Below are 20395 nucleotides of genomic sequence, written 5' to 3' on the forward strand. Positions count from 1 at the left end.
CTGGAGAGATCCTTCCAGGCAAACCTCACAGACAGAAACACGGGGCGGGCTTCATTCACCAAGCCCATCAGGGAGATCAAAGGCGTTCTCTGAAGACCCGGTGTGTGCGGTACGGAGAGCTGCACCCCTGCCCTCGCTTTCCATTCGTGTAACCAGAGGACCAGGGGCCACAACAGGGGCCAGCTTTCCTCAGCTCCTCTCACTCACTATTCAAAGAGCCTGGATGAGGGACTATCTCCTCACTGCAGGGCGGCCCCCTCCTGTGTGAGGGCCACCCCACAAGGATTCACTCCCCCTCCTGTTCACCTGTGTCTTTTCATCACTGTTGGATCAGTAAGACGGCCTCTCACAAAGTCCCTCTGGGGTCCTGTAGGAACGGGTGTAGAAATCATCAATGTCTTGGGTGACTGTTTGCAGTTAACCCCAAGGTTTTTCAGGTGGCAGACACGCCTCTCCATTAGGCTTTGTTACCAGTTCGCATAATCCTCCACCTTCTGCCTCGTCAAGGTCATCCCACTATGAAATCAACAAACACGGCAAAAGGCCAGGGCTTGACCAGCACAGTAAACCAGATGAAGGCCTGTGCCACGTGTTCTCAGTTCCACAGAGATGCGGATGCAAGAGAGAACGGGTGACCATGCGCACAACTCGGGCACCTTCGGGAACCAAAGTCCAAGAACAGCAGCCAAGGACGCAGTTTCAATGTGCTGCCACTGACCTCAGGCAAGAAACGTGGCTTTTTGAGACTGTGATTCTTCTTCTCTAAAGCAAAGATAAAAAGACTTATTCTCCTTGGGCCCTTTTCATCTTAAGATCCTGCCGTGAGGTAGGAGAGCACGTTATCTGTGAAGCCAGGGCAGGCGTTTAGGTAAACACATGCCCTTCTCTTCTCCATGGTCACCAAGTCATCTGTGACACTGCCTGGTGACTCTGTGGACGGGGTGGGAATGCTCACGAGAGGCAGAAAGAAAAGCATCTGTGTGAGCGAGCAGTGGGGGCCGTGTCCGGGTGCACCTCCGGCGCAGGGAGCTCACCGTCCTCGAGGGCGTAGGCATAGGCCGACAGGCGCAGGGTGGTGGCGCAGTGCTCGCACTTGAAGCAGCTCCGGTGGAAGAACTTGCCCTCGGCGCTCAGCCGCTCCATCACGTAGACCCGCTTCTGGCAGAAATAGCAGGTGTCGCTGCCTCCCAAGTTCTGCGGGAACTCCTTCTTTATGGAGCCCTGGGGGACAGAGGCACAGGTCAGGGGGAGGTCTCCTAGCACTCCCCGGGTGCACGACCCTCACTAAGCGGCTCAGCCTGGGGACCAGAGCCTCGTGCCCACCCAGCACTCGGCACGGAGTCTGTTCTCTGCCATTTATTAGCGATCAAACCAAGTTCTTTCAACAGACTCTGATCTGAAGGTGCTCCTGTGGTTCTCCATGGACACAGGCTCCTGGACCCTAGAGCACTCACTAGGAGATTCTGTGTATGCCGTTCACACAACATTCTAAACAACAATTTCAGTCCTGGAAGGTCAGTTGCAAAATACAGACACCTCAGAAAAAAAAAAAAAACCACACCACATGGCACATAGTGGCTGCGTATGTCACTAGAGCTACTTAGAGCGAAGCAGGCGTGCTCTCCAGAGCTGCCTTATCCAGACAGACAGTGCCCTTAGCGTATCTTACCAGTTCCTTCTTGTCTAGAAGGGTTTTGGGTTGTTCTTTCCTTTGAAGCTGATTGGCTATCTGCTCAGCCAATGAGCTCACTCCGCCCGTGTACATCTTTATATACTTCTATTGGTTGGAGATTGTAAAATGACCAGAAAGAAGGAAAATGAGAAGGAAATAAATAAATAAATTAAGAAGACGGCGGGGGGGGGATGTTTGAAAGGTATAAAATGAACACAAGGTGCAGCAACAAACATGCCAACACAGTGCCCACGAGCAGGGGACAAGGTGTCAGTGTCCACACGCTGGCGCCAGCACAGGCGGGGGCAGTGGCTGCAGGGACAGCGAAATTCAGGAGGGAGAACCTGGCCTCTCTAACGTCTCTGGATGAAGTGAAGGCGACGCGCAGGCGGGAGGACGGTGGATGTGAGCAGACAGCAGTGGGAAGGGCCTACGGCCCAGTGGCTCAAATTGCATATGAAGAACTCGAGGGGACCGCCCCCCCCCGCCCCCGCCCAACCTCGTAGACAGCAGGCACCAGACAGCGGGCACGTCCCTGGCCTGGGAGAGGGCTTGGGGTGCTGCTTCCTCATTTACTGACAGAAAGACAGCAAGGCCAACTCTCCGCCTGGGTAACGTGTGTCCCCGGGGATGACGTCCCTCCTCACTGGTAACTGCTGCACTCAGAGCCTCTGTGCTGGGCATCAGAGGCCCTGGCTTTACCAGGAAGGACCTTCCTCTGCCCGTTGTCCCATGGAGAGTTCTGTGCTCCCCTGGGTCCTGAGGCCAAAGCTGTCCAGGCCGGCCAGGCCACTGCTGAAGCCGCTGCAGGAGTCTGCAGGGCTGCTGTGGAAGCCAGATGTGCTTCCATCCAGGAGGGGTCCTTCATTAAGTTGAAACAAGATAAAAGAAAAAAATCCAACCACCTCAATCCTTTTTCCAACAAAGCTGAAGAAGTCACAGGAGAAAACTACTCATTTCAATGGCAAGCCTTCTTGTGGAAACCCTGCTTTGAGCTCATCTGCAGGGAGTGAGGCCCAAGCCTCGCCTGCAGCCTGTGTGTGACACTCTCAGCAGCCATGTGTCCGCAGGCCTGAGGAGCCCTCTCTCTCATTCTGCACCCACAACATGCAGGAGGGCTGGGGATGCCAGCAACCCCGGCAGGCGGCCATATGGGAGGGAACCACCAGCCTGAGCACCAGCACATCCCGGCTGGGGTGAGGACCAGAGGAACGCTCCGGGGAAACGCTCCATGGACTACGAGGACAGCAGTGGCGCATCAAGCAGTTCCCAAGGTTCAGCTGGAGCTGAGGGCTCAATTATATTTTCAATTTAAAATAGGGAGATTTCTAAAGATTAGTGCCATTTGCTCATTAACTCACAGCTCATACCCATCGGTGGTCGAGAAACACAAGTGCTTCTTGGACCGAAGCCCTCTTTAGATAGAGACGTGAGGGAAGCGCAAGCCTGGAACAGACAGACACTCAGGTGCAGCCAAGCTAACCCCAGGGGCAGAGAACAGCACATCCCCTGCAGCAGACGCGTGAGCGCACAGGCCAGACACCACGCTGAAGGCTGTGACACGGAGCAAGTTCGGGGTCATCCCGGCTCAGCTGGGACCCTGTGCTCCCATCAGAAACCAGCACCCTCAGCAAGCGCAGCCCAGGGCTGCCTGGCACAAAAGCACCTGCCACCTTCAGTTGTCTTTGTTTTTTAGCATGAACAGCAGATGGTTTTCCTCTCCCGACTCTCAAGAAACTGTTGCAATGTAGCTATCTCTGGACTGATGCTGTGGCCACCACACATGCACTCCATTCTGCACAGTCTGCCAGCAGCTCAGGAACAGGGACAGACAGAACAGGCCGAAGGCCCTGCCACCTGTCTGCAAACCCTGCACGTCTGGGTCAGCTCCATCGCAGGACCCAGCAGGGCTCATTCCTCACATGATTACAGTTCAAGAGGCACCTGGAATACTGGGTAGCCACCACTCCCTTTAGGAGATTTAATTACACTACAGTTCTTATTTTATAACGCATTAATAGGAAGGCACGTGGAGTTAAAAACGCTCTATCACTAACTGGTGTGGTTGGAACATGGCGAATGTGGGCCAAAGTGGACAGAACTTGCTGCAGTGAAGCGAGCAGCTGCCTGAACTCAGCTGGACGCCTACCACCTTCACATGCATGACGAACACACACAGCTGGGTCCCTAAGGAGACAGGAAGGACGTTTGTGTGGGAGAAGAGAGTGGAGGCTGGAGAGGAAGCAGCTTTGCCCGACTGGGCCGAGCTACCTGTCGGAGGGAGTCGGAAGAGGGGGAAGCGGGGCGGCTGGCAGAGCGGAGGCTTAGAGAAAGCTCCCACTGATCGACCAAAAATCGACGAGAAGGCTCAGGCTCTGGCTATAAGATACAAGATGGAGAAAAAACCAAAGGAAATGTGAAATGAAAAGTCACACACTGTCCTGAACACAATAAACTTGGCAGTTTCAGACCCATCTGGATTACAAATGCAGTAAAAAACAAAAACAAAAACACTCAGTTCCAGAAGCAGCAATGGCTCATTCCAGGCGGTGTCCGGCCCACACGTCCTGTGCAACCTGACGAGCCCTTCATGGCCTGAGCTGGAATCTCTCTTGGGCAGAGGGGATTCCACCAGCACATCACTCTGCAAGCCTGATGTGGAGGGGACCACAGGGACAGCAGATCTGCACTGAAGCTCGCTCTTTGTACATAAAAGCCAGGAAAGTGGCTCCTCCTTCTTCTGGTGGGGCTGAGAGAAGCCAAGCTGACCCTGGAGCCAGCCCCCAACCCTCTGCAGTCCCCATGCAGCACGTGGAGCTAGTGGACCCAGCAGCCAGATTCTCCCGGCCCCAGCGAGAAGGGGCTGAGAACTCAGCAAGCAGTAACTGCTTCGTTTCCTGCAGGTTTGGGCTGAGATACCTGCGGGGTGCAGGGAAGAGGCACCCCTCGGCTCTGAGCTCCCCTACTTCAGCTCACACTAACTGCAAAGCTTCAGGTGTGATGGGGTGATGGAGAGTGTCATCAGCCTCTGCTTTAGAGGCTCAGATAGAAAAGACCAAACTCCCTGGACAGTAGAGAAGCAGGCGAATGCACAGCTGGATGGGGGTGGTGGAGGAACAGTCTGGCAGGGACATAAGCAGTGACCCTCGAGAGCATCTGGACGGGAACCCTGCACTGAGGAACCTGGAAACTGGCCCCGGGATGATAAAAGGAGCTTCCTGCCAACCTGACCGTTTTCCCCTGTGCCCCGCAGCCCCAAGCTTCTAGCTGCTGCTCTGTCCAGTCTCTCCTCTCATTCACCACTCTTCCCTCTGTTCCTGCTAAGGCTCTGCTTCAATCAAAATCATTGTGACCCCCCCCTCAAATATGCATTCCCCAAAGCAGAGGGTTTGGCCCTGTTCAGTGAAAAGGCTGAGACTTCTTCTTGAGAGGAACCAGCCTGGGAAGAAGGATGAAAGAGGCTGGGCACATGCAGAGAGGCCATGGTCACACGGGTGACGTGGAAAGGCCACCCAGCCCCGCCTCCTGCCCCAGGGACCTGCTCCCGTTGCCCTGCTGACAGTACGAGACACAGGGCTACTGCTACTTTCCTGATGGGCCCGGGGGAGCCGGAAACTACTGCTCAGTCACGAGCACACTTCTCAGAGAGCAAAGGCAGAGGGAAGCCAAAAAAAAGAGGAGAAGGCCCACATGAAATGAACAGCGAGAGCTGGTTCTCGCTCTGGCTGCAGAGAGGCATCCACTCAGGGATCAATTAAAGGGTAACGACAACCAAGACCGTTCCATAAAGTCAGCAGGCTTTTTACACGGGCATCTCTGCTACTCCTCAGATTATTCGATGGCCAGGTGTGACTGGCGGTCTGCCCCTAGTTTCTCAGACAGAGGATCGACAGCTCCGCATCACAGACTCCGCTGTCACCTTCCTTCCCTGCCCTGTCCTCTTCATCCTTGAAAATTCCCCACGCTGGTAAGAGCTCTGGCTTCCTCGGGATTTCTACCTCGAGATCCCAGACTCGCGGAAGAGCCAAGCAAATTCCTCCTGCTTCTGGAACCTGACCCTTGCCCTGGAGTCAAAGGCACGTATTTATGGGTGGGAAAGGGGGCTGAGGGCAGGAGGAAGAGGCCTTTCATAGAAGCACACATCTGAGGGTTCTTTTCTGGAGTGGACAGATGCTCTCCAGGAATGCTATTCCCATGGGTCATCACTGCTAGCAAAGAGTTCTGGCTCTTGGCTGGGTGACCAGAGTGCAAAAAGCAAGGGCCAGGGGCCACGCCCACCTCCCCCCTGCCCCCCGCCCTAGCGTGCCGCGTCTGTGTGGCTGCCAGCGTCCCATGCCATGGGCATGCTTTTACCCTTTCGTGCTGGGGGCTCTGCTTGCCACGGCTGTCGGCATCAAAATCCCTGTGTGTCTGTTGGCAACAAAGCAGAAACTTAAGCTCCATCCAAACTCTCTATCTGGACCTACTGAGTGACAGTGCGACAGAGTCAGAGTTCATTTCAACACACATCCTGCGGCCTGCTGCCCCCAGCAACCACAACCCCATCCACTTCAAACCCCCATCACCCAAGGACAACTCCCAGCACAGCTGTCCTCCTACAAGCCAGCCACATGGATAAAGGGCTACAGTTAGTACAAAGGTGGAGCAGACACGTTTCTTCCACACAGCAGCACACGGCCAGGCGTTCAATGGGAGGTTAACAGGAGAGGCAGGTTAGAGGGGCGAAGCTTTCCACAACAAGACATTAGGAAGGAAAGGTGGGGAGGTGGAAATCGGCTGGAGTAAATGACCATGACAACAGTCCACAGGAAACTCCAGGGTGGGGCATGGTCCCTGAACAGGATCACAGGACAGGGCGAGGAGAACAAAGAGCTGTGCACGGAAGGACAGGCCCGGTACACAGGCCCCTGCTGTCCTGAGGAGCACTCATGGGGCTGTGGAGGCCTCCGGTCACTCTGGATAACCCAGGATTCACTGTATGGCCCTGTGCCTGTGCAAAACTGACCCAAAGCTTCCAAGTTTCTCTGGAGCCCATGAGCAAGTGGGTCCCTGAGGGCTGGATAAGGCCAGGACTCAAGCTCCAGAGTCACACACTCGGGCTCAGCTCTTAGATCACTGTTCACTGCGTGACCTGGCCTCCTGACCCTCCGCCTTTGTCTCCTCAGCTATAAGAGGTTGACGCTAACGGGACCTGCCTTATAGGTTTATCGTGAGAAGAGACTGAGATGACACAGGAAAGTGCTCAGAACTCTGCCTGGCTCACAGGAAACGCCTGTGGTTGTTCTCTGACACGGACAGGGCCCAGGGCAGTCACAGCCCCACAAGGGCTCAGGGTCCAGACCCAGGGACATCTGCTGGGCCTGCTCATCAGACACAGCAGAGGGTCACCTCCTGAACAGGCTACCATAGCTAAGGAAATGTCTTTCCATAGATCCTGCCTTTCTTTAAAATCACTGTTTTATTTTACAGGGACATGCAACACAAGTCAAAAACACTGTTCTGTAACGCACTTTCAGTGGGCGTGCTGGCCACAAACACATGTATGGCCCACTTGCCATGAAGCAGTTCTCCAGTGTCTGCCTGGAGAGCAAGAGGGGTGGACGGAAGGGCAGCCATTTGTTGGCAAAAGCCAGGTAAACAGGAGGCAGGCTCGCAAAATCCAAAGGAACCAAACTCATAAAGTGAAGCCTTAGAAAAAGCTTCCAAAGTCCACCTGAACTGCGTCTCCCTGGGCAGCAAGACCAACATGGCTGACTCCAGCAGGGCTGCATGAAAGTGTGCGCGGGCTGTCAGACCTTGTGTCTGGGTCAGTGTAGTTTAAAGTTTAGTTTACAGCTGCACAGTCATCTTCTTATGATACAGGACTGGATTAAACCACCCAGGGTTTGACCGTACAATTGCTACCCTGAGGTGCACCAGTACCGGTCACCACGGAAACAGGGGGACTCTGACTTGGTCTCCACCCTAGCCACCCACACAGGCAGGCAGGCACACAGGAGGCAGAGCATGCAGAGGGGGTCACCTGCTGGCCGCCATGTGCCCGACAGGGAGGCGGAGTAGGGGGAGGAGAGAGGGTGATCACTTTTTTGGGGCAGGTCCGAGAACGCTCCTTGTCCCGTCGCTTTTACACCAACAGACACAAACAGAGAGAACACAGGTGAAAAGACGGCCACATTGAGGCTGGTTCTGGAAGGACGAGAGGCTCCTGCCAAAGGCATCCTGAGACCCCTCCCCGACCCGGTGCCTCCGTCAGCACAAACCCGTGTCTTCAGGGAGCGCCCGCCCCGCCTGCCGTCAGCCTCTGGTTGGAGGCGCACTGTCTGCAGATCCGAGTCTCGTGCAGCCGCTGTGGGCTCAGGACCTACAGTGCAGCACTTTCTAAATCCCACAGACCTGGACCACATTCTTCTTTGTTGGTTTATCAAGAAAGTCGGGGGCAGAAGAGAGGGGCCCAGGACATACCCTCACTCACACTCGAAAGGTTCTGGGAGATGACCAAGGAAACACAGGAAAGAGCAGGAGACAGGAGACAAAAAGAGCACCTCTGCCAACTGACACTGCAGTGTCCGCAGACCACTTCCCCAGATGCCCCTTTCCACGGTGTCCACTTCCTGGGGGGCTGTCTCTAGCGTAGGACCCTTTGGTGCTTAACAAACCACCAGCTTCCTAGGTTAGAGGGGCCTCAGCTTCCTCTCGCCCAGACCGACGTGTGGGGTGCTGCTTGCAAAGCCTGGGAGCGGGGAGGCAGGGACACCACTCCTGTCTGCACCCCCAACCTCCCAAAGGAGTCCTCCCGTGTCCCCATTTGTGTGGCGCCTGGCAGTGTCCTCTCCCTCAGGGACTAGGTGCACGGCTCGTGACACCCCCAAGTCAGTACTGGGGATGTGTCATCCAGGACGTGACGCATCCACGAGGGCGTGAACTGGGGTCCCGGCCCCCACAGCGGGGAGGCTGACAATTCTGCTCCACACAACACACAGCACAGGTCTGACGCTGCAGAGACCCGGCTGCGCCTTCTAACCCGCATCTCCGCTGCCCCTTCCCAGACCAGACTTCACTGTAAGGGTTCTGTTCTGCCTGGAGAAGCTGGCAGTACGTACTCAACTCCACTGACCGCGACCGCAGACCACCCGGATGTGTGCAGGCAGCACCCGCACGGGCTGAGGCTCCAGGCGCCCCTGCAGCCTGGCGGGGTCCCTGCCCTGGACCGCTCCAGGATGTGCCACTCAAGGCCATCTCTTCACCCAGAGACTCCTGTCTCAGGCCACCTCTGTGACGAGTGTAAGAACCTGGCAAAGTAGTTCATCTTCCCTTTCAGAGATCCTCCATTAAAGACTGATCTTTAAATCAGAGGGTCTACTCAAGGTGAAGGGTAAGTCAGTAAAACAGAAATCAATTGCTAACGAGTTTTTCTCAGAAGACCACCCTTCCCCAGGCACATGAAGAGGCAGCTTGGCTTTGTGGTGAGTCTGGACTCTGCTCAGAAGCTTCCATTTCAGCCTCACAGGCCTGCCTTTTGTGCATATTCTTAAAAGAAAGGTTAACAAAGAAACAATCTGCCCTAAAAGTCATTAAACTAAACCTAACTCACCACCCCCCAGCACTTCCCAGCACAGGAGGGCACCATGGCCACACAGCGACCACCACTCAGAACCCCAGTCCTCAGTGATTCCGAACCACGAGTCAGCACACCCAGGCCTCGCTCCTGATGCAGGAGGGACGGAGCAGAGGCCTCCCGTGGCCGGCGGGCTTCCTGTGACTGCCAGGCGCCACCTCCTCTCTCTCTGCCCCACTCTACCATGTAGAAGTCGCTCTACAGGAGATTCTGCAGAGATTTCAGTGAAAATTTCTAAAAAGGATATTCTAAATGTAGCAAAAACACCAATAAAGCCTACAGATCCATGTCCATGGTTTGAAACAAGGAAAACAAACCACAGTTTGAAACTATTACCTGGATAACATTTTCCTGTTTAACAGGAAAGGCCCACTTCCCCGAGCCCCAAACTCAGGATGGTCCTCCAGGGGTCATGCAGACACGAGTCAGCTAAAGGTCAACTTGGGTTTAAAGGTTATAAGAGCAAAACCCCAAAGACTCTGGAACCTCACCACGCAGTCCCAGCTGGTTTCAACACTAAACAAACAGCTCAGCCTGCTCACTGGATTCCCAAAACCGAAGGGGTTATAGAGGTCATGTGATACTCTTAGTGAAAGTGAAAGCTGCTCAGTTGTGTCTGACTCTTTGTGACCCCATGGACTATACAGTCCATGGAATTCTCCAGGCCAGAATACTGGAGTGGGTAGCCTTTCCCTTCTCCAGGGGATCTCCCCAACCCAGGGATCGAACCCAGTTCTCTCAAATTGCAGGCGGATTCTTTACTAGCTGAGCCAAAAGGGAAGCCAAATAATACTGGAGTGGGTCACGTATCCCTTCTCCAGCAGATCTTCCCGACCCAGGGATCAAACCAGGGTCTCCTGCATTGCAGGCAGATTCTTTACCAACTGAGCTATTAGGGACGCCTGATACTGTCCGTACTCTCTGTTAGATCTTCCTGGAGTCTACTCAAATGCGCACAGATCCCTACCCGGGGCTCCAGTGAGGCCTCCACCCAGCTGGCTCAGAGGAGGAGCGGGTGGGAAGGCCTGGGCCCGGGCAGTTCCTTTACCTGTTTCCACTGGGGGGTGGGAGCAGAGCGACCCTGCTCGGGCAGGCAGCTGGACGGCTGGCTGACCCCACGCTCCTGTGTCGGCTGTGACACACAGGCCAGTGTGGGGAGGGACAGCACATGGAGACAAAAAAAACAAAAAAAACACACATTAAGGTAGAAGACACAAAGATAACCCTCACAGCAGACAGACACACATCTAAGAACTGAAAAAGGGCTCAGAGAATTAATTCTACAAAGCTACAGTTATAAAGAAAAATATGTAGGTTACACTTGTGAAAAAAAAACAAACCCTCAACTAGGTCAAAAACAAATGCAAAGGAGTAGACAGACAGAGCTGTAATTCTGAGTATCCTTTTCCCAAGCTCACTGCTCTGAGCCTAAACCACTAACTGCCACTTGGAAAATGAGGCGTGCATCTCGAGGACAAACTTCCTCTGGCAGACAGCATCCCATGTTCCCGAGGTGGGACGGGGCCTGGGCTGCAGGCTCCTCGGCACGGACGCCTGAGGCGTGAGGATCTGAGCGAGCACCAGGCGTGAGAAGACGTTCAGGTGGTGGGCCCGGCCTGGTCCACAGGAACAGGGGCTGATGACGTGGAGGAGGTGAAGAGGAGACGCGCGCTTAAGCACCAGGGGTCTGGGAAGAAGCTTTTGGTGTGGACCGCACTATGCCAGCACCTCCTCTCATGAGAAGCCAGAGTGACTTCTGGACGAGCAAGAGGAGAGACGAGACGGGACAGACATTGCCGGCCAGCCCTCAGCAGGACTCGGGGGAGTGAGGTCAGTCCACAGAGCGTCTTGACAACACGCCCACTCTTGACCTCGCCAAGGACAGTCTAATAAGGCAGCTCTGTCAGCAGAGTGTTCACCTCCATGCTTATCATCAGCGATGAGAAACAAGTCAACACTCAGCACCAAAAGAAGGGTTAAGAAAGGTGTAGAGTGCACACTTTGGAAGAGACTCGTAAGGAGTTCGGAACATGGAAATATTGCCCAAAGTTATGGGAAAAAAGCAGAACAGAAAAGTGTACAACAATGACCTCAACTATGGAAACGAAGACGCACTGAGGAAAGACCCGAAAGAGACACGGCAAAACATCAGTAACACTACAGGGGCCTTAATTACCAACGTTATTCTTTTCAGCATTTTCCTCAATAAGCAGAAGCAGAGGTTTCTGTGACTGAGGTTGATCAGGGCAAGCGCTGGTTTATTACTCATATATGTATGCGTGTGCACACACACCTACGTGCAGAGACTGAGACCCCACCACGCTGCAAAGGGCCCAGGTGTGCGTCTGTCACAGACACCTGAGACCTGCCTGGTGACGCAGTAACCCTTGTCCCTCCCCACACAGACGCCGCCTCGAGTCCAGAGCCCTCGGGGGGTCTGGGACATTCCCCATCTCACCAGCCCCCTCCTCTGAGGTCAGACCAGGTCCTGGTGGGTGAGTGGGGCCTACCTGTCTCCTCACACCCACAGACTGTGGAGGCGCGTTCTCCTCAAACTTGGCCAGCAGCTGGGTTGCCATGTACTTCACTTTGTTCTGGTTGCCAAGGGCCACGTCCATCCTCCGGTCGGTCAGCGTGCTCACCAGGGTGGGCCTTGCTCCTCTGTGGCCCCGGGGCGTGTCCTCCTGAGGAACATGGGGCCCGAGAGCCGCCTGTGTCAGAGCAGCCCCCCTGCCCGCCCCCCGGGCCTGGCGCGATGGCTGGTCTCAAGGTTAGAGCGCTCCTTGAGGTTCTCATCTCAAGATGGACTCAGGGCGGGGGCAGCAATGAAGAGGTGCTCCGGCTTTTGCTGGTGTGGCCACATCCCGGGAAGGCCCCTTGCCCTTCACCATGTGTGTGACCCCACAGAGAAAGGAAGGCTACATGCACACGAGTGTGCTCCAGGAATACTCTCCAGAGAACAGAGGCACAAGGCCACAGGAAACATCCATGCCCACCCTCCTCACGTGGATGAACTGGAAAGATCCAGCAATACCAACTCGGACATTGGGGGATTAAGCCAGGAAGAGGCATACTACAGTTGCTCCAGCAAATCCCAGGCATTTCTCTCACCTCCTCTGACTGGCTGGTCTTTCTCCTCTTCCCAGCACCATCCAAGTCTTTTTCCTTCTTGTCCTGCACCAAGAACAGAGGGAAACCATGTTTCTTCACTCTCTGCACCTCACCTCTAGCTCTGGAGCTGGAGGAAATCCCATCCGCTTACCTTGGGGGAGCGCTTCCGAGAAATAGTCTGCCCGAGTTTGCTCAGGAAGGAGATGGGGGACTTGGTGCTGGCTATTAGGACAGCCCTCTCCTCCGCATTCAGGTCTGAGGCGTCTGAGGGCAGAAATCAGCAGTGTTCAAGGACAGCCCCGAGGGCACCTCCCCGCAGGAGGGCCAGGGCGCTCTGAACCTAGCAAGAACGCCCGAGAAAACGCACACAGAGGCCTGCACGCGAGACCTTCTCTTCTCCATGCACACAAACAGGACCAACACTTGCCCCGATCAATTTCAGTCACAAAACCCTCCGCTTCTGCTTTTCAAAAACTGCAATCTGCCTGTGTGTGTGGGTCACAGCAGAGTGCCAAAGCCTCACTTTGAGGATAAAAAGTTCAAGCAGAGATAGAATGGGAGAGACGTGGGGAAGACAAGGTGCAAGCCAAGCCATCGTTCTGGGGTGTGCAGACAGCTGTACTTAGCTTCACACGGAGGGGGGCTCTCCCTGACGGGCATACTGATGTTAGACTTGTGGATTTCTGTCGCAAGAACTGTATCTCTAACAAGAAAAAGCCTCAGAGGTCTACAAGTACATGGCTAGAAGACGCTGGAGAATGGCACCTCAAATCTCTGGATTCCAACGTTTTATTAGTGACAACAGTAACGCTGAGATAATAACTGAAATAACTAACATTTATGTAAGTGCTTCCATTCGCCAAACATTCTTCTCAGCATTTCACAATCTAATTATCTACACGTTGCCCCCATTTTATAGAAGGGGAAACTGAGGCACAGGGAGGTTTAGCGACTTGCCTCCAGTTGAACAGGGGAGGCAACGGGGTGCAAACCAGGCCAGGCACCACGGTCAGCATGCGTAAGCACTACGACGCTTACTTCATCTGCCTCCCGGCAGCCTGAGGGCCAAGGGAAGACTTCTGGAAACACTAAAAAGCAGGAGAAGGAAGAGCAGCCAGAGAAAGAACAGTCACAGAGGAACGAGAACAAGGCAAGTTTGGTCCAGGGTCACAGAAGCCAAGAGCAAGACAGAGTTTCAAGGGAACAGACGTCGTTCCAAGCACTGAACAACGCGGGAACAGGAATGCTCAAGGATTCAACATTCGCAGGTGTGCTGAGCAAAAAGGGTCAGAAGGAGGGCCTGCCAACACCCGCAGAGAAGCAGGTCTGATGGAAGAGGGGGCACAGGGACCCACCCAGCAGCCCCGGGGACCCTCACCTCGGGAGGGGAGCGAGTCCTTGAACATCTCGTAGAACTGGGTCAGGTACATAACCATGGACAGCTTGTCCGGCTCCCCTACTGAGGCCATCTCTCTGCCTGTCATGATGGGAGAAATGCCCAGCTCTTTCTCAGCAATGTCGAAGGCCAGCTGGTTATTCTTCTCCACATTCTGCTCATCCAAAGAGTCAAAATCTCTGAGGAATAAGATGAAGAAGACATGTCAAGACCACGCTTGACAGAGCCCCAGACCAGAAAACAGTGTATCATGGAGTAGTCATTAAAAAGCCCAAGTTTAGGACCTCACTGAAATTGGACAGCAAACCTATCTCACTTCTCAGCTTGCTTCCTCTTACTAATAAAATCAAATCATCCTCAGGAAGAACTCCAGATTAAAGATCTACCCACAAAAGACAAGAGGGAAAAGTTGGAAAACAAAACATTTCTCCAGTAAGGTAAACTTCTTACTAAAATGTAGGCTCAAGGAGAGGAGCTGTTTTTCTTATGTTTCCCCTGCACCTGCACGTGGTCTGCGTGTAGTAACCTCGGGCTCAACAGGGAACAGATCCTGTTTGGATGAGGCTGTGTTTAAAAAGCCTGGAGCCATCACCCCCGCATCCATGGAGCTGACAAGCTGTTGATAGACTAGGTCGGCTCTAGTGAATCATACTCGGCCTTCTGCTCACAGGGAAATTCCAAAACTTTCCTCAAAAGGTTATTTCATTGCTAAGTCCCTGAGTTTCCCTAAGTACTTAGATTAACGAACATTTCCCACTGGGTTTCAGGCTTCCTGCTATTCAGTCAAGTAAAGACTGATAGCTTCCTTCATTAGGTGACTTCAGACTAACCGAGAAGGCCTTATTTTATGTTAACCTACTCACTTGTGTAACTTTTTCACTTGCTAAATTCCTTTACTCTGTATATTAAGCCTATTAAACTGTGGAGGCCTCATCCTGAGTGAAGTCACTACAGCTTGAACAGTGCCAAGTTAACGACTCCGGGCTTTGTGTGCATCAGGAGGAAATCCCCAGGCCCCTGGAGCCCCTTCGGTCCGTCCATCAGAAGTGTGGCCCCATGCACTGGCCAGGCTCCCTCCGGCGCTTGTGACCTCGGCCCTCTGTCCTGCTCTCGCTCTGGAGCAGAAGTGACTTGCCTGGCCCTCGTTGCAGCACTCCCGTGCCATTACCACGGTTGTCCCCAAGCTGCCCCCCAGAGAGGGTGACTAGGTGACTTCCACTCGCTTTATATCCGCCTCTACATGAGCCAGGGACCGGGCACCAGAGGTCACTTACTTTATCCAAGCAAATCAGAAATCCCCATTTCTAAATACCAGGTAAGGCTGCTTTATTAGCATAAATGGGAACTAGGTCTTTCAGGATTCCTTCGGTAATCATTAAAATAAAACAGACACAAAAATGGGCCCATAAGTGGACCTAATGATGAAAGGACACAGACAGTCAAGATAATCCCACGTGCTCTGCTTGCTTCTGAATCTTCCTGCTTGGCTTCCATGGTAAGGACCGCCTGCAGGGGCAGCTGGGTGCACCAGGCACCAGCTGACCTGGGTCGTCCTGCTGCGCTAGTCTGCGTTTGATGAGCACAGGACGCCCAAGAGAGGAAATGGCACCACACAGGGAGGTAAGGCCACCTGAGTGTCACGAGCTTGACACTCGCATAAAGTGCAGGAGACAGAGACAATGCGGGCAAGCCCCGTGAACGGAGCAGGTGCTCTGCCAGGAAGGACACACGTGCTTTGGGTCCCACCCAGCCAGACTCTCCTCGTGACCAGCAGCACTGGACAGAGAGCTGGCTGCGTGCAGAGCTCAGCTGGGGCCAGGAAACAGGGCTTCCCTTCATGGGATGTTAGCAGGCTCAGGGGGTCCACTTCGCAAGTATGGAGACTTATACACTTAGTTGGCTACTACTGGGCCGAGCCACAGAGCGCCCGAGAGACAGAGCTTTAAACACGGCTACATCAAGACCAGTCACAAGCTGCAGAGGAAGCACTGCGCTACGTGTCCCGTTCTAGGAAAAGGCCACCTGAGCGCGGGGAGTACGGATGAGGCCAAGCCTGGACTCACATCAGGTCAGGGCGGTATCTGTGTATGATGGCACACAGGGCCAGGCCACTCTTCCACGACATGGTGAGGTCCGTCACATTCACCCCAGCGTAGCCATCGGTCTGCCGCTGGCACCAACCCAGCAGCTTGCTGGAACGAGCCACAGACTCTAGAACAACAACAACGTTATTATTGGAGGTGTAGTCACCTGGGAGCCTTGACAGAGAATCACATAACCAGTCTGAAAACATACTGAAGGCAGGGACAAAATAGCTGTCACTGGTTTTCAAAAGTAAGAAGCTATTTAACTGGTATTATATAATTTTTTTTTTTTTTTTGGCTACACAGTGTGGCTTATGGGATCTTAGTTCCTCAACAGGGGCTGACTGAACCCGGGCCCATAGCAGTGAGAACGCAGAGTCCTAACCACGGAACCCCCAGGAAATTCCTGTGAAGTTTTAGGTAGGCAAGAAACTCCCAATTTATACAGACTCTGAGGTCAACATCCATGCCCCAGACAGATGGCAGACTACCCGTGGGTGACCTGGACCCAAGCACACTGAAGCCCAGGGTCCCGCCGGCTCTCCAGGACAGGGTTGCAGAGGGAATGACCACCTGCTGACACCCTCACACCAGCGGCCCTGGGATCTCCCTGGAGAGCTGGCAGCAGCTGGGGGAGGAAACGCCTTCCCTCCAAAGCAACACTTGGAGGACCCAAGAAGAAAGGTTCGGTCCTGCACTTTCCAGGTGAAAGCAACTCCGCAGGATCACACAGGCGGAGCCAAGGACCCCAGAGTGGCAGGCTGAGCCCTCAGCAAGACAAGCCGACATGCCCTGAAACACTCGACACAGAGACAACGCACATCCGGGGACATTTTCCAGTCACTGATGTGTCTCCTAAAATATGAAAAGCCATTATAAAAATCCGTTTTTCATAACTGCATCAGAAGAGCCCTGACGTAGAGCATTTAGAAGAATCTGGTAACTCCTATTCGTGTCCAAGAAAGTCTGTTCCTTACCTTAGGCAGCTGAAAATATTCAACCTTGTACTGATCACTAAGTGCTTTGTGAACATAAGATAAAAACCGCATTTCTGAAAACCCTATTTTAAGTCTTTCGGGGAAACAAATCCTGAAACGACACATAGAAGCGCTGCTGGCATCCTCGTCTGATCTCCTGGCTCCTGGACTAACTTCATTCAGGCGTTTCCCGAGTCTATGTCCGTCGGCCCAGTGTGTACTGGACAACCTCAGTAGTTCAGGCTCCAGAACGGCAGTGAACAAAGACACAGTCTCCAGGGGAATTCCCTGGCGTCCAGAGGTTAGGATGCCTTGCTTTCACTGACAAGGGCACAGGTTCAATCCCTGGTTGGGGAATTAAGGTCCCACAAGCCATATGGGGCAGCCAAACAAGACACATTCTCTGCTTTCAAGGAAGATGATCTTGATATTCCAACAGCACGTCAACTTCAAGATGCCCACGACAGAACTCAAACCTCAGAACAGAACCTTCAGCCCCACTTCCTTATTCAGGCTCTTCAGTGCTTCTGGCTCCTTAATACTCCCGGCTACCACTCGACACCCCGCTGTACACCAAGTGTTGCAGTGAACACCTCACCGCGCCCCCAGGTCCTCATAGCCGGAGTGAGGCACGATAGGCACCCCCATTTCAGACACAGAAACCCAAGTTCAGATGGCAAGGCACACCCTTCACTGACGGGCACGGCTGGACTGGACACAGTCTCCCTTCTCATCCACGGCCTCAACGTCAGGCCAGTGAGCCTGACATGGATGCAGCCCTAACTACCCACTCGGCCCGGTGCCCTTCTCCGCCTGGCTCACCTGCAGTGACCAGTCACTCTCCTCCCGAGGAACTCTTCAGAGGCCTCACCAGACACAAAGTACAGCACGGGCTCTGCCTCGACCATCGTGTCCCGCAGGCTCGTGGTCCTCAGCTTCGAGGCCATGGCTTCTCCGATAAGACCTTCCCCGCAAACCTGGGCTGGCATGTGCACTCAAAGGCCCCCGCACACACACCCCGCCCTCTCAACAGCATGTATCCAGTTTCTCTCCACTCCCTCGTGACCTCTGAGACCAGGTTTCCCAGCCCTGAAGCACTGCTATTTCCTGGCTGTCGGGCTGACTTGTGTATCACGGGGCAGAGCAGTCACGTCCCGTCCAGTGCTGACGAGCACTGTGCACACCACAGCCCAGCCTTCACACAGAACACGCCGAGTTGGCTGAAAGGCCGAACCGGGACTCACCGTTGCGGGCCAGCTTTGGGGTGGTTCGGGAATTCACAAGGTTCTCCATCTCCAAATGAACGTCTTTTGTGTCTCCAGTATCATACAGATGGCGCACCTGGCAGGAAGGTTATAAGTCGTGAAGAAGGGAAATCACACACCAAGGAACCAAGGCCCACCTGAGAACAGAATGCCCACAGTGAAAACCTGGGAAATGTGTGGTCAGAAGGGGTAACGCCAGCCTTCACCCCTTCAGGGACGCAGCAGGTCACACACACAAACACACGCGCTGTGAGGACCTGTGACAGACAGACACCTGGCCATGGCGGGAGGGGCTTGCTTAGTCTCTGCTGGGCCATGACTCCTGCCCAGTAACAGCAGGTTTCACCCCTAAACACAGAGGCCCAGTGTACAGTCTAGGACACAGATATCTTGAATGAGCTGCTTTCCCAACGTTGTTGGACTCTTTGGAATTACTGTGTTTTGTGAAATGTCACTCTTGGTGCAATAACAAGGCTTCAGACATTCTGAACTGGACGACAGTATTTTTCACTTGCAGAGTCTTATCTTCCCAAGTCCTCTCAAGGGACCAGTCGGTCTGCAGCACAAAGACCCGGGGAGCTGGGGTGGTGGTCTCCATGGCGCAGACAAGGAGACAAGGGCAGGGGAGGGGAGGGCCCGGGCACAGTGACTGGTGGCAGTGAGGCAGGTGTGCACCACACGCCCTGCCCAGGGCACCAGGGCTGTGCCCTGCTCCTCACTGCACACCCGCCTCCCTGGGGGCTCCATCTGCTGATGGAAAACGCCTCCTCAGCCAACTCAGGGAGACGTCACTTGGTTCTTAAGGAAGGCTGTGTATGCTCGTATCCACAGGGTCTGACCGGGCCTGACAGTGGCCAGGTCATGCCCGACTGGCCAGGCACTCTCACCTGGCTCGGCCGGAGAAAGTTGACATTCACGTTGGGGTATCTGGTGACCGGGTCGATGCTGTACTGGCTGAAGTTCTTGCTCACGTTCTCAGGGGTGGTCTGAGGCAGCAACCTATAAATGCTTTCCCTGCAACAACGAACAATACGCTCAGAGCAGTGACACCAACAGAAACACCTCTGATGATATTTCTATGTTCTGAGAGCCCAGGGCAGGGCCAGCCTTCCTCCTGGATGGGGTTCCCCCACCTCCACATCAGCCCTGCTTCCCATCCCCTCCACCTCCAGGATCCCACAGGCCCCAGCCTGCTACGCCCCAGAAAGAAGGGCAAGCACACTGCTGTGGGCGGGAGCAAAGCCTGAATCTAATTTACTACTGTGCTCTGTTTTGGCAAGTTCACCAAATTTTTAAGAAAGTCACTGATGAAAAAAACTTGCCACTTGCAAAGGCCCCCTCCCACACACCCCGCCCACGTGTCCAGCTTCTCTCCACACCCTCGTGACCCCTGAGACCACGTGTCCCACCCTCGAAGGACTGCCATTTCCTGGCTGTGACCCCTTAGGTAACTGTGACCCCAGAGGACCTTATGTAACAGACTTAAAATGATATGAACCCTGAATTTCACCCAGCATATCCTCTTCCTCTAGTTCTGGTCAAGGCACCTGTTCTTTATCAGCATGCAAATCCCAGGTCTTAGCTCATTTGCAATTATCTGCTTCAAAACATCTGACATTTGAGAAATGTTTACAAGTAGTTTGGTGTTTCCCTTTGAACTCAAAGGCATCTTTAATTAGTTCTAAGTTAGGACATCCCCAGCTACCACACTGATTTCATTAGTATAAGTCTCTCTAGTTCAAAGACAAGAAGGACTTGACACAGGATTTTCATACCCCTGTTTACATAACTGTCACAGAGGAATCAGAGAACACCCGGCAGTGTTACACAAAGATTCAGACACCGCTTGGAAGAGTTTGCTTTGGAGAGTGACAGGAGAACATCCCTGAGATAAGCGGTAGGTGTCTATGATTTTATGAATACCTATCTTACCTTTCTTCTCCTAAATAAGAATATATCATCAATTAAGGAGGAGAAACCTGAGCCCAGCCTACAACTGACGCTCCATCTCATCACAGAGGGCCCCTGCGGTTACCTCTCTGCCAGGACTTCCAAGGGGCTTGTCCCCAGAGACCAGCTACGCACCATCCAGGCTGAGTCCATAGCAGCCAGAAAGCCCCGGGCTATTCCTGTTCCCATTGGCCAAAAAGGCTAGAAGGAGATAGAAAACAGAGAATTAATTACCTTTTAATAGAGGGAAACTAAACTCCTGAGCAAAGAAAGCCTTTGGACCTGAGAGGACGTTCTAGCAGGACATATTGCCCTTCCCCCCAAC

General features: G+C 53.8%; 1 protein-coding gene across 13 annotated transcripts in view; it reads right to left on the reverse strand.

Annotated features, from left to right (window-relative positions):
- Positions 1-20395, reverse strand: part of MICAL3 (microtubule associated monooxygenase, calponin and LIM domain containing 3) — a 156762-nt gene that overhangs the window by 46887 nt on the left and 89480 nt on the right. For 9 of the 13 annotated variants that reach the window (XM_061418398.1, XM_061418399.1, XM_061418400.1 and 6 more), the window contains exons 9-22: positions 20156-20271; positions 19008-19134; positions 18100-18196; positions 15858-16005; positions 13777-13973; positions 12550-12662; positions 12399-12461; positions 11798-11971; positions 10336-10419; positions 7695-7793; positions 6026-6082; positions 3944-4051; positions 1670-1777; positions 1035-1221 (exon numbers count right to left, since the gene is read on the reverse strand). In XM_061418398.1, the coding sequence (XP_061274382.1) occupies positions 1035-1221; positions 1670-1777; positions 3944-4051; positions 6026-6082; positions 7695-7793; positions 10336-10419; positions 11798-11971; positions 12399-12461; positions 12550-12662; positions 13777-13973; positions 15858-16005; positions 18100-18196; positions 19008-19134; positions 20156-20271 (1678 nt within the window). The remainder of the gene's footprint in view (positions 1-1034; positions 1222-1669; positions 1778-3943; positions 4052-6025; positions 6083-7694; positions 7794-10335; positions 10420-11797; positions 11972-12398; positions 12462-12549; positions 12663-13776; positions 13974-15857; positions 16006-18099; positions 18197-19007; positions 19135-20155; positions 20272-20395) is intronic. The other 4 variants (XM_061418410.1, XM_061418409.1, XM_061418406.1 and 1 more) reach the window with 3 other exon arrangements.

The sequence above is a fragment of the Bos javanicus genome, chromosome 5, assembly GCF_032452875.1.
Source record: "Bos javanicus breed banteng chromosome 5, ARS-OSU_banteng_1.0, whole genome shotgun sequence".
Taxonomy (NCBI): Eukaryota; Metazoa; Chordata; class Mammalia; order Artiodactyla; family Bovidae; genus Bos; species Bos javanicus.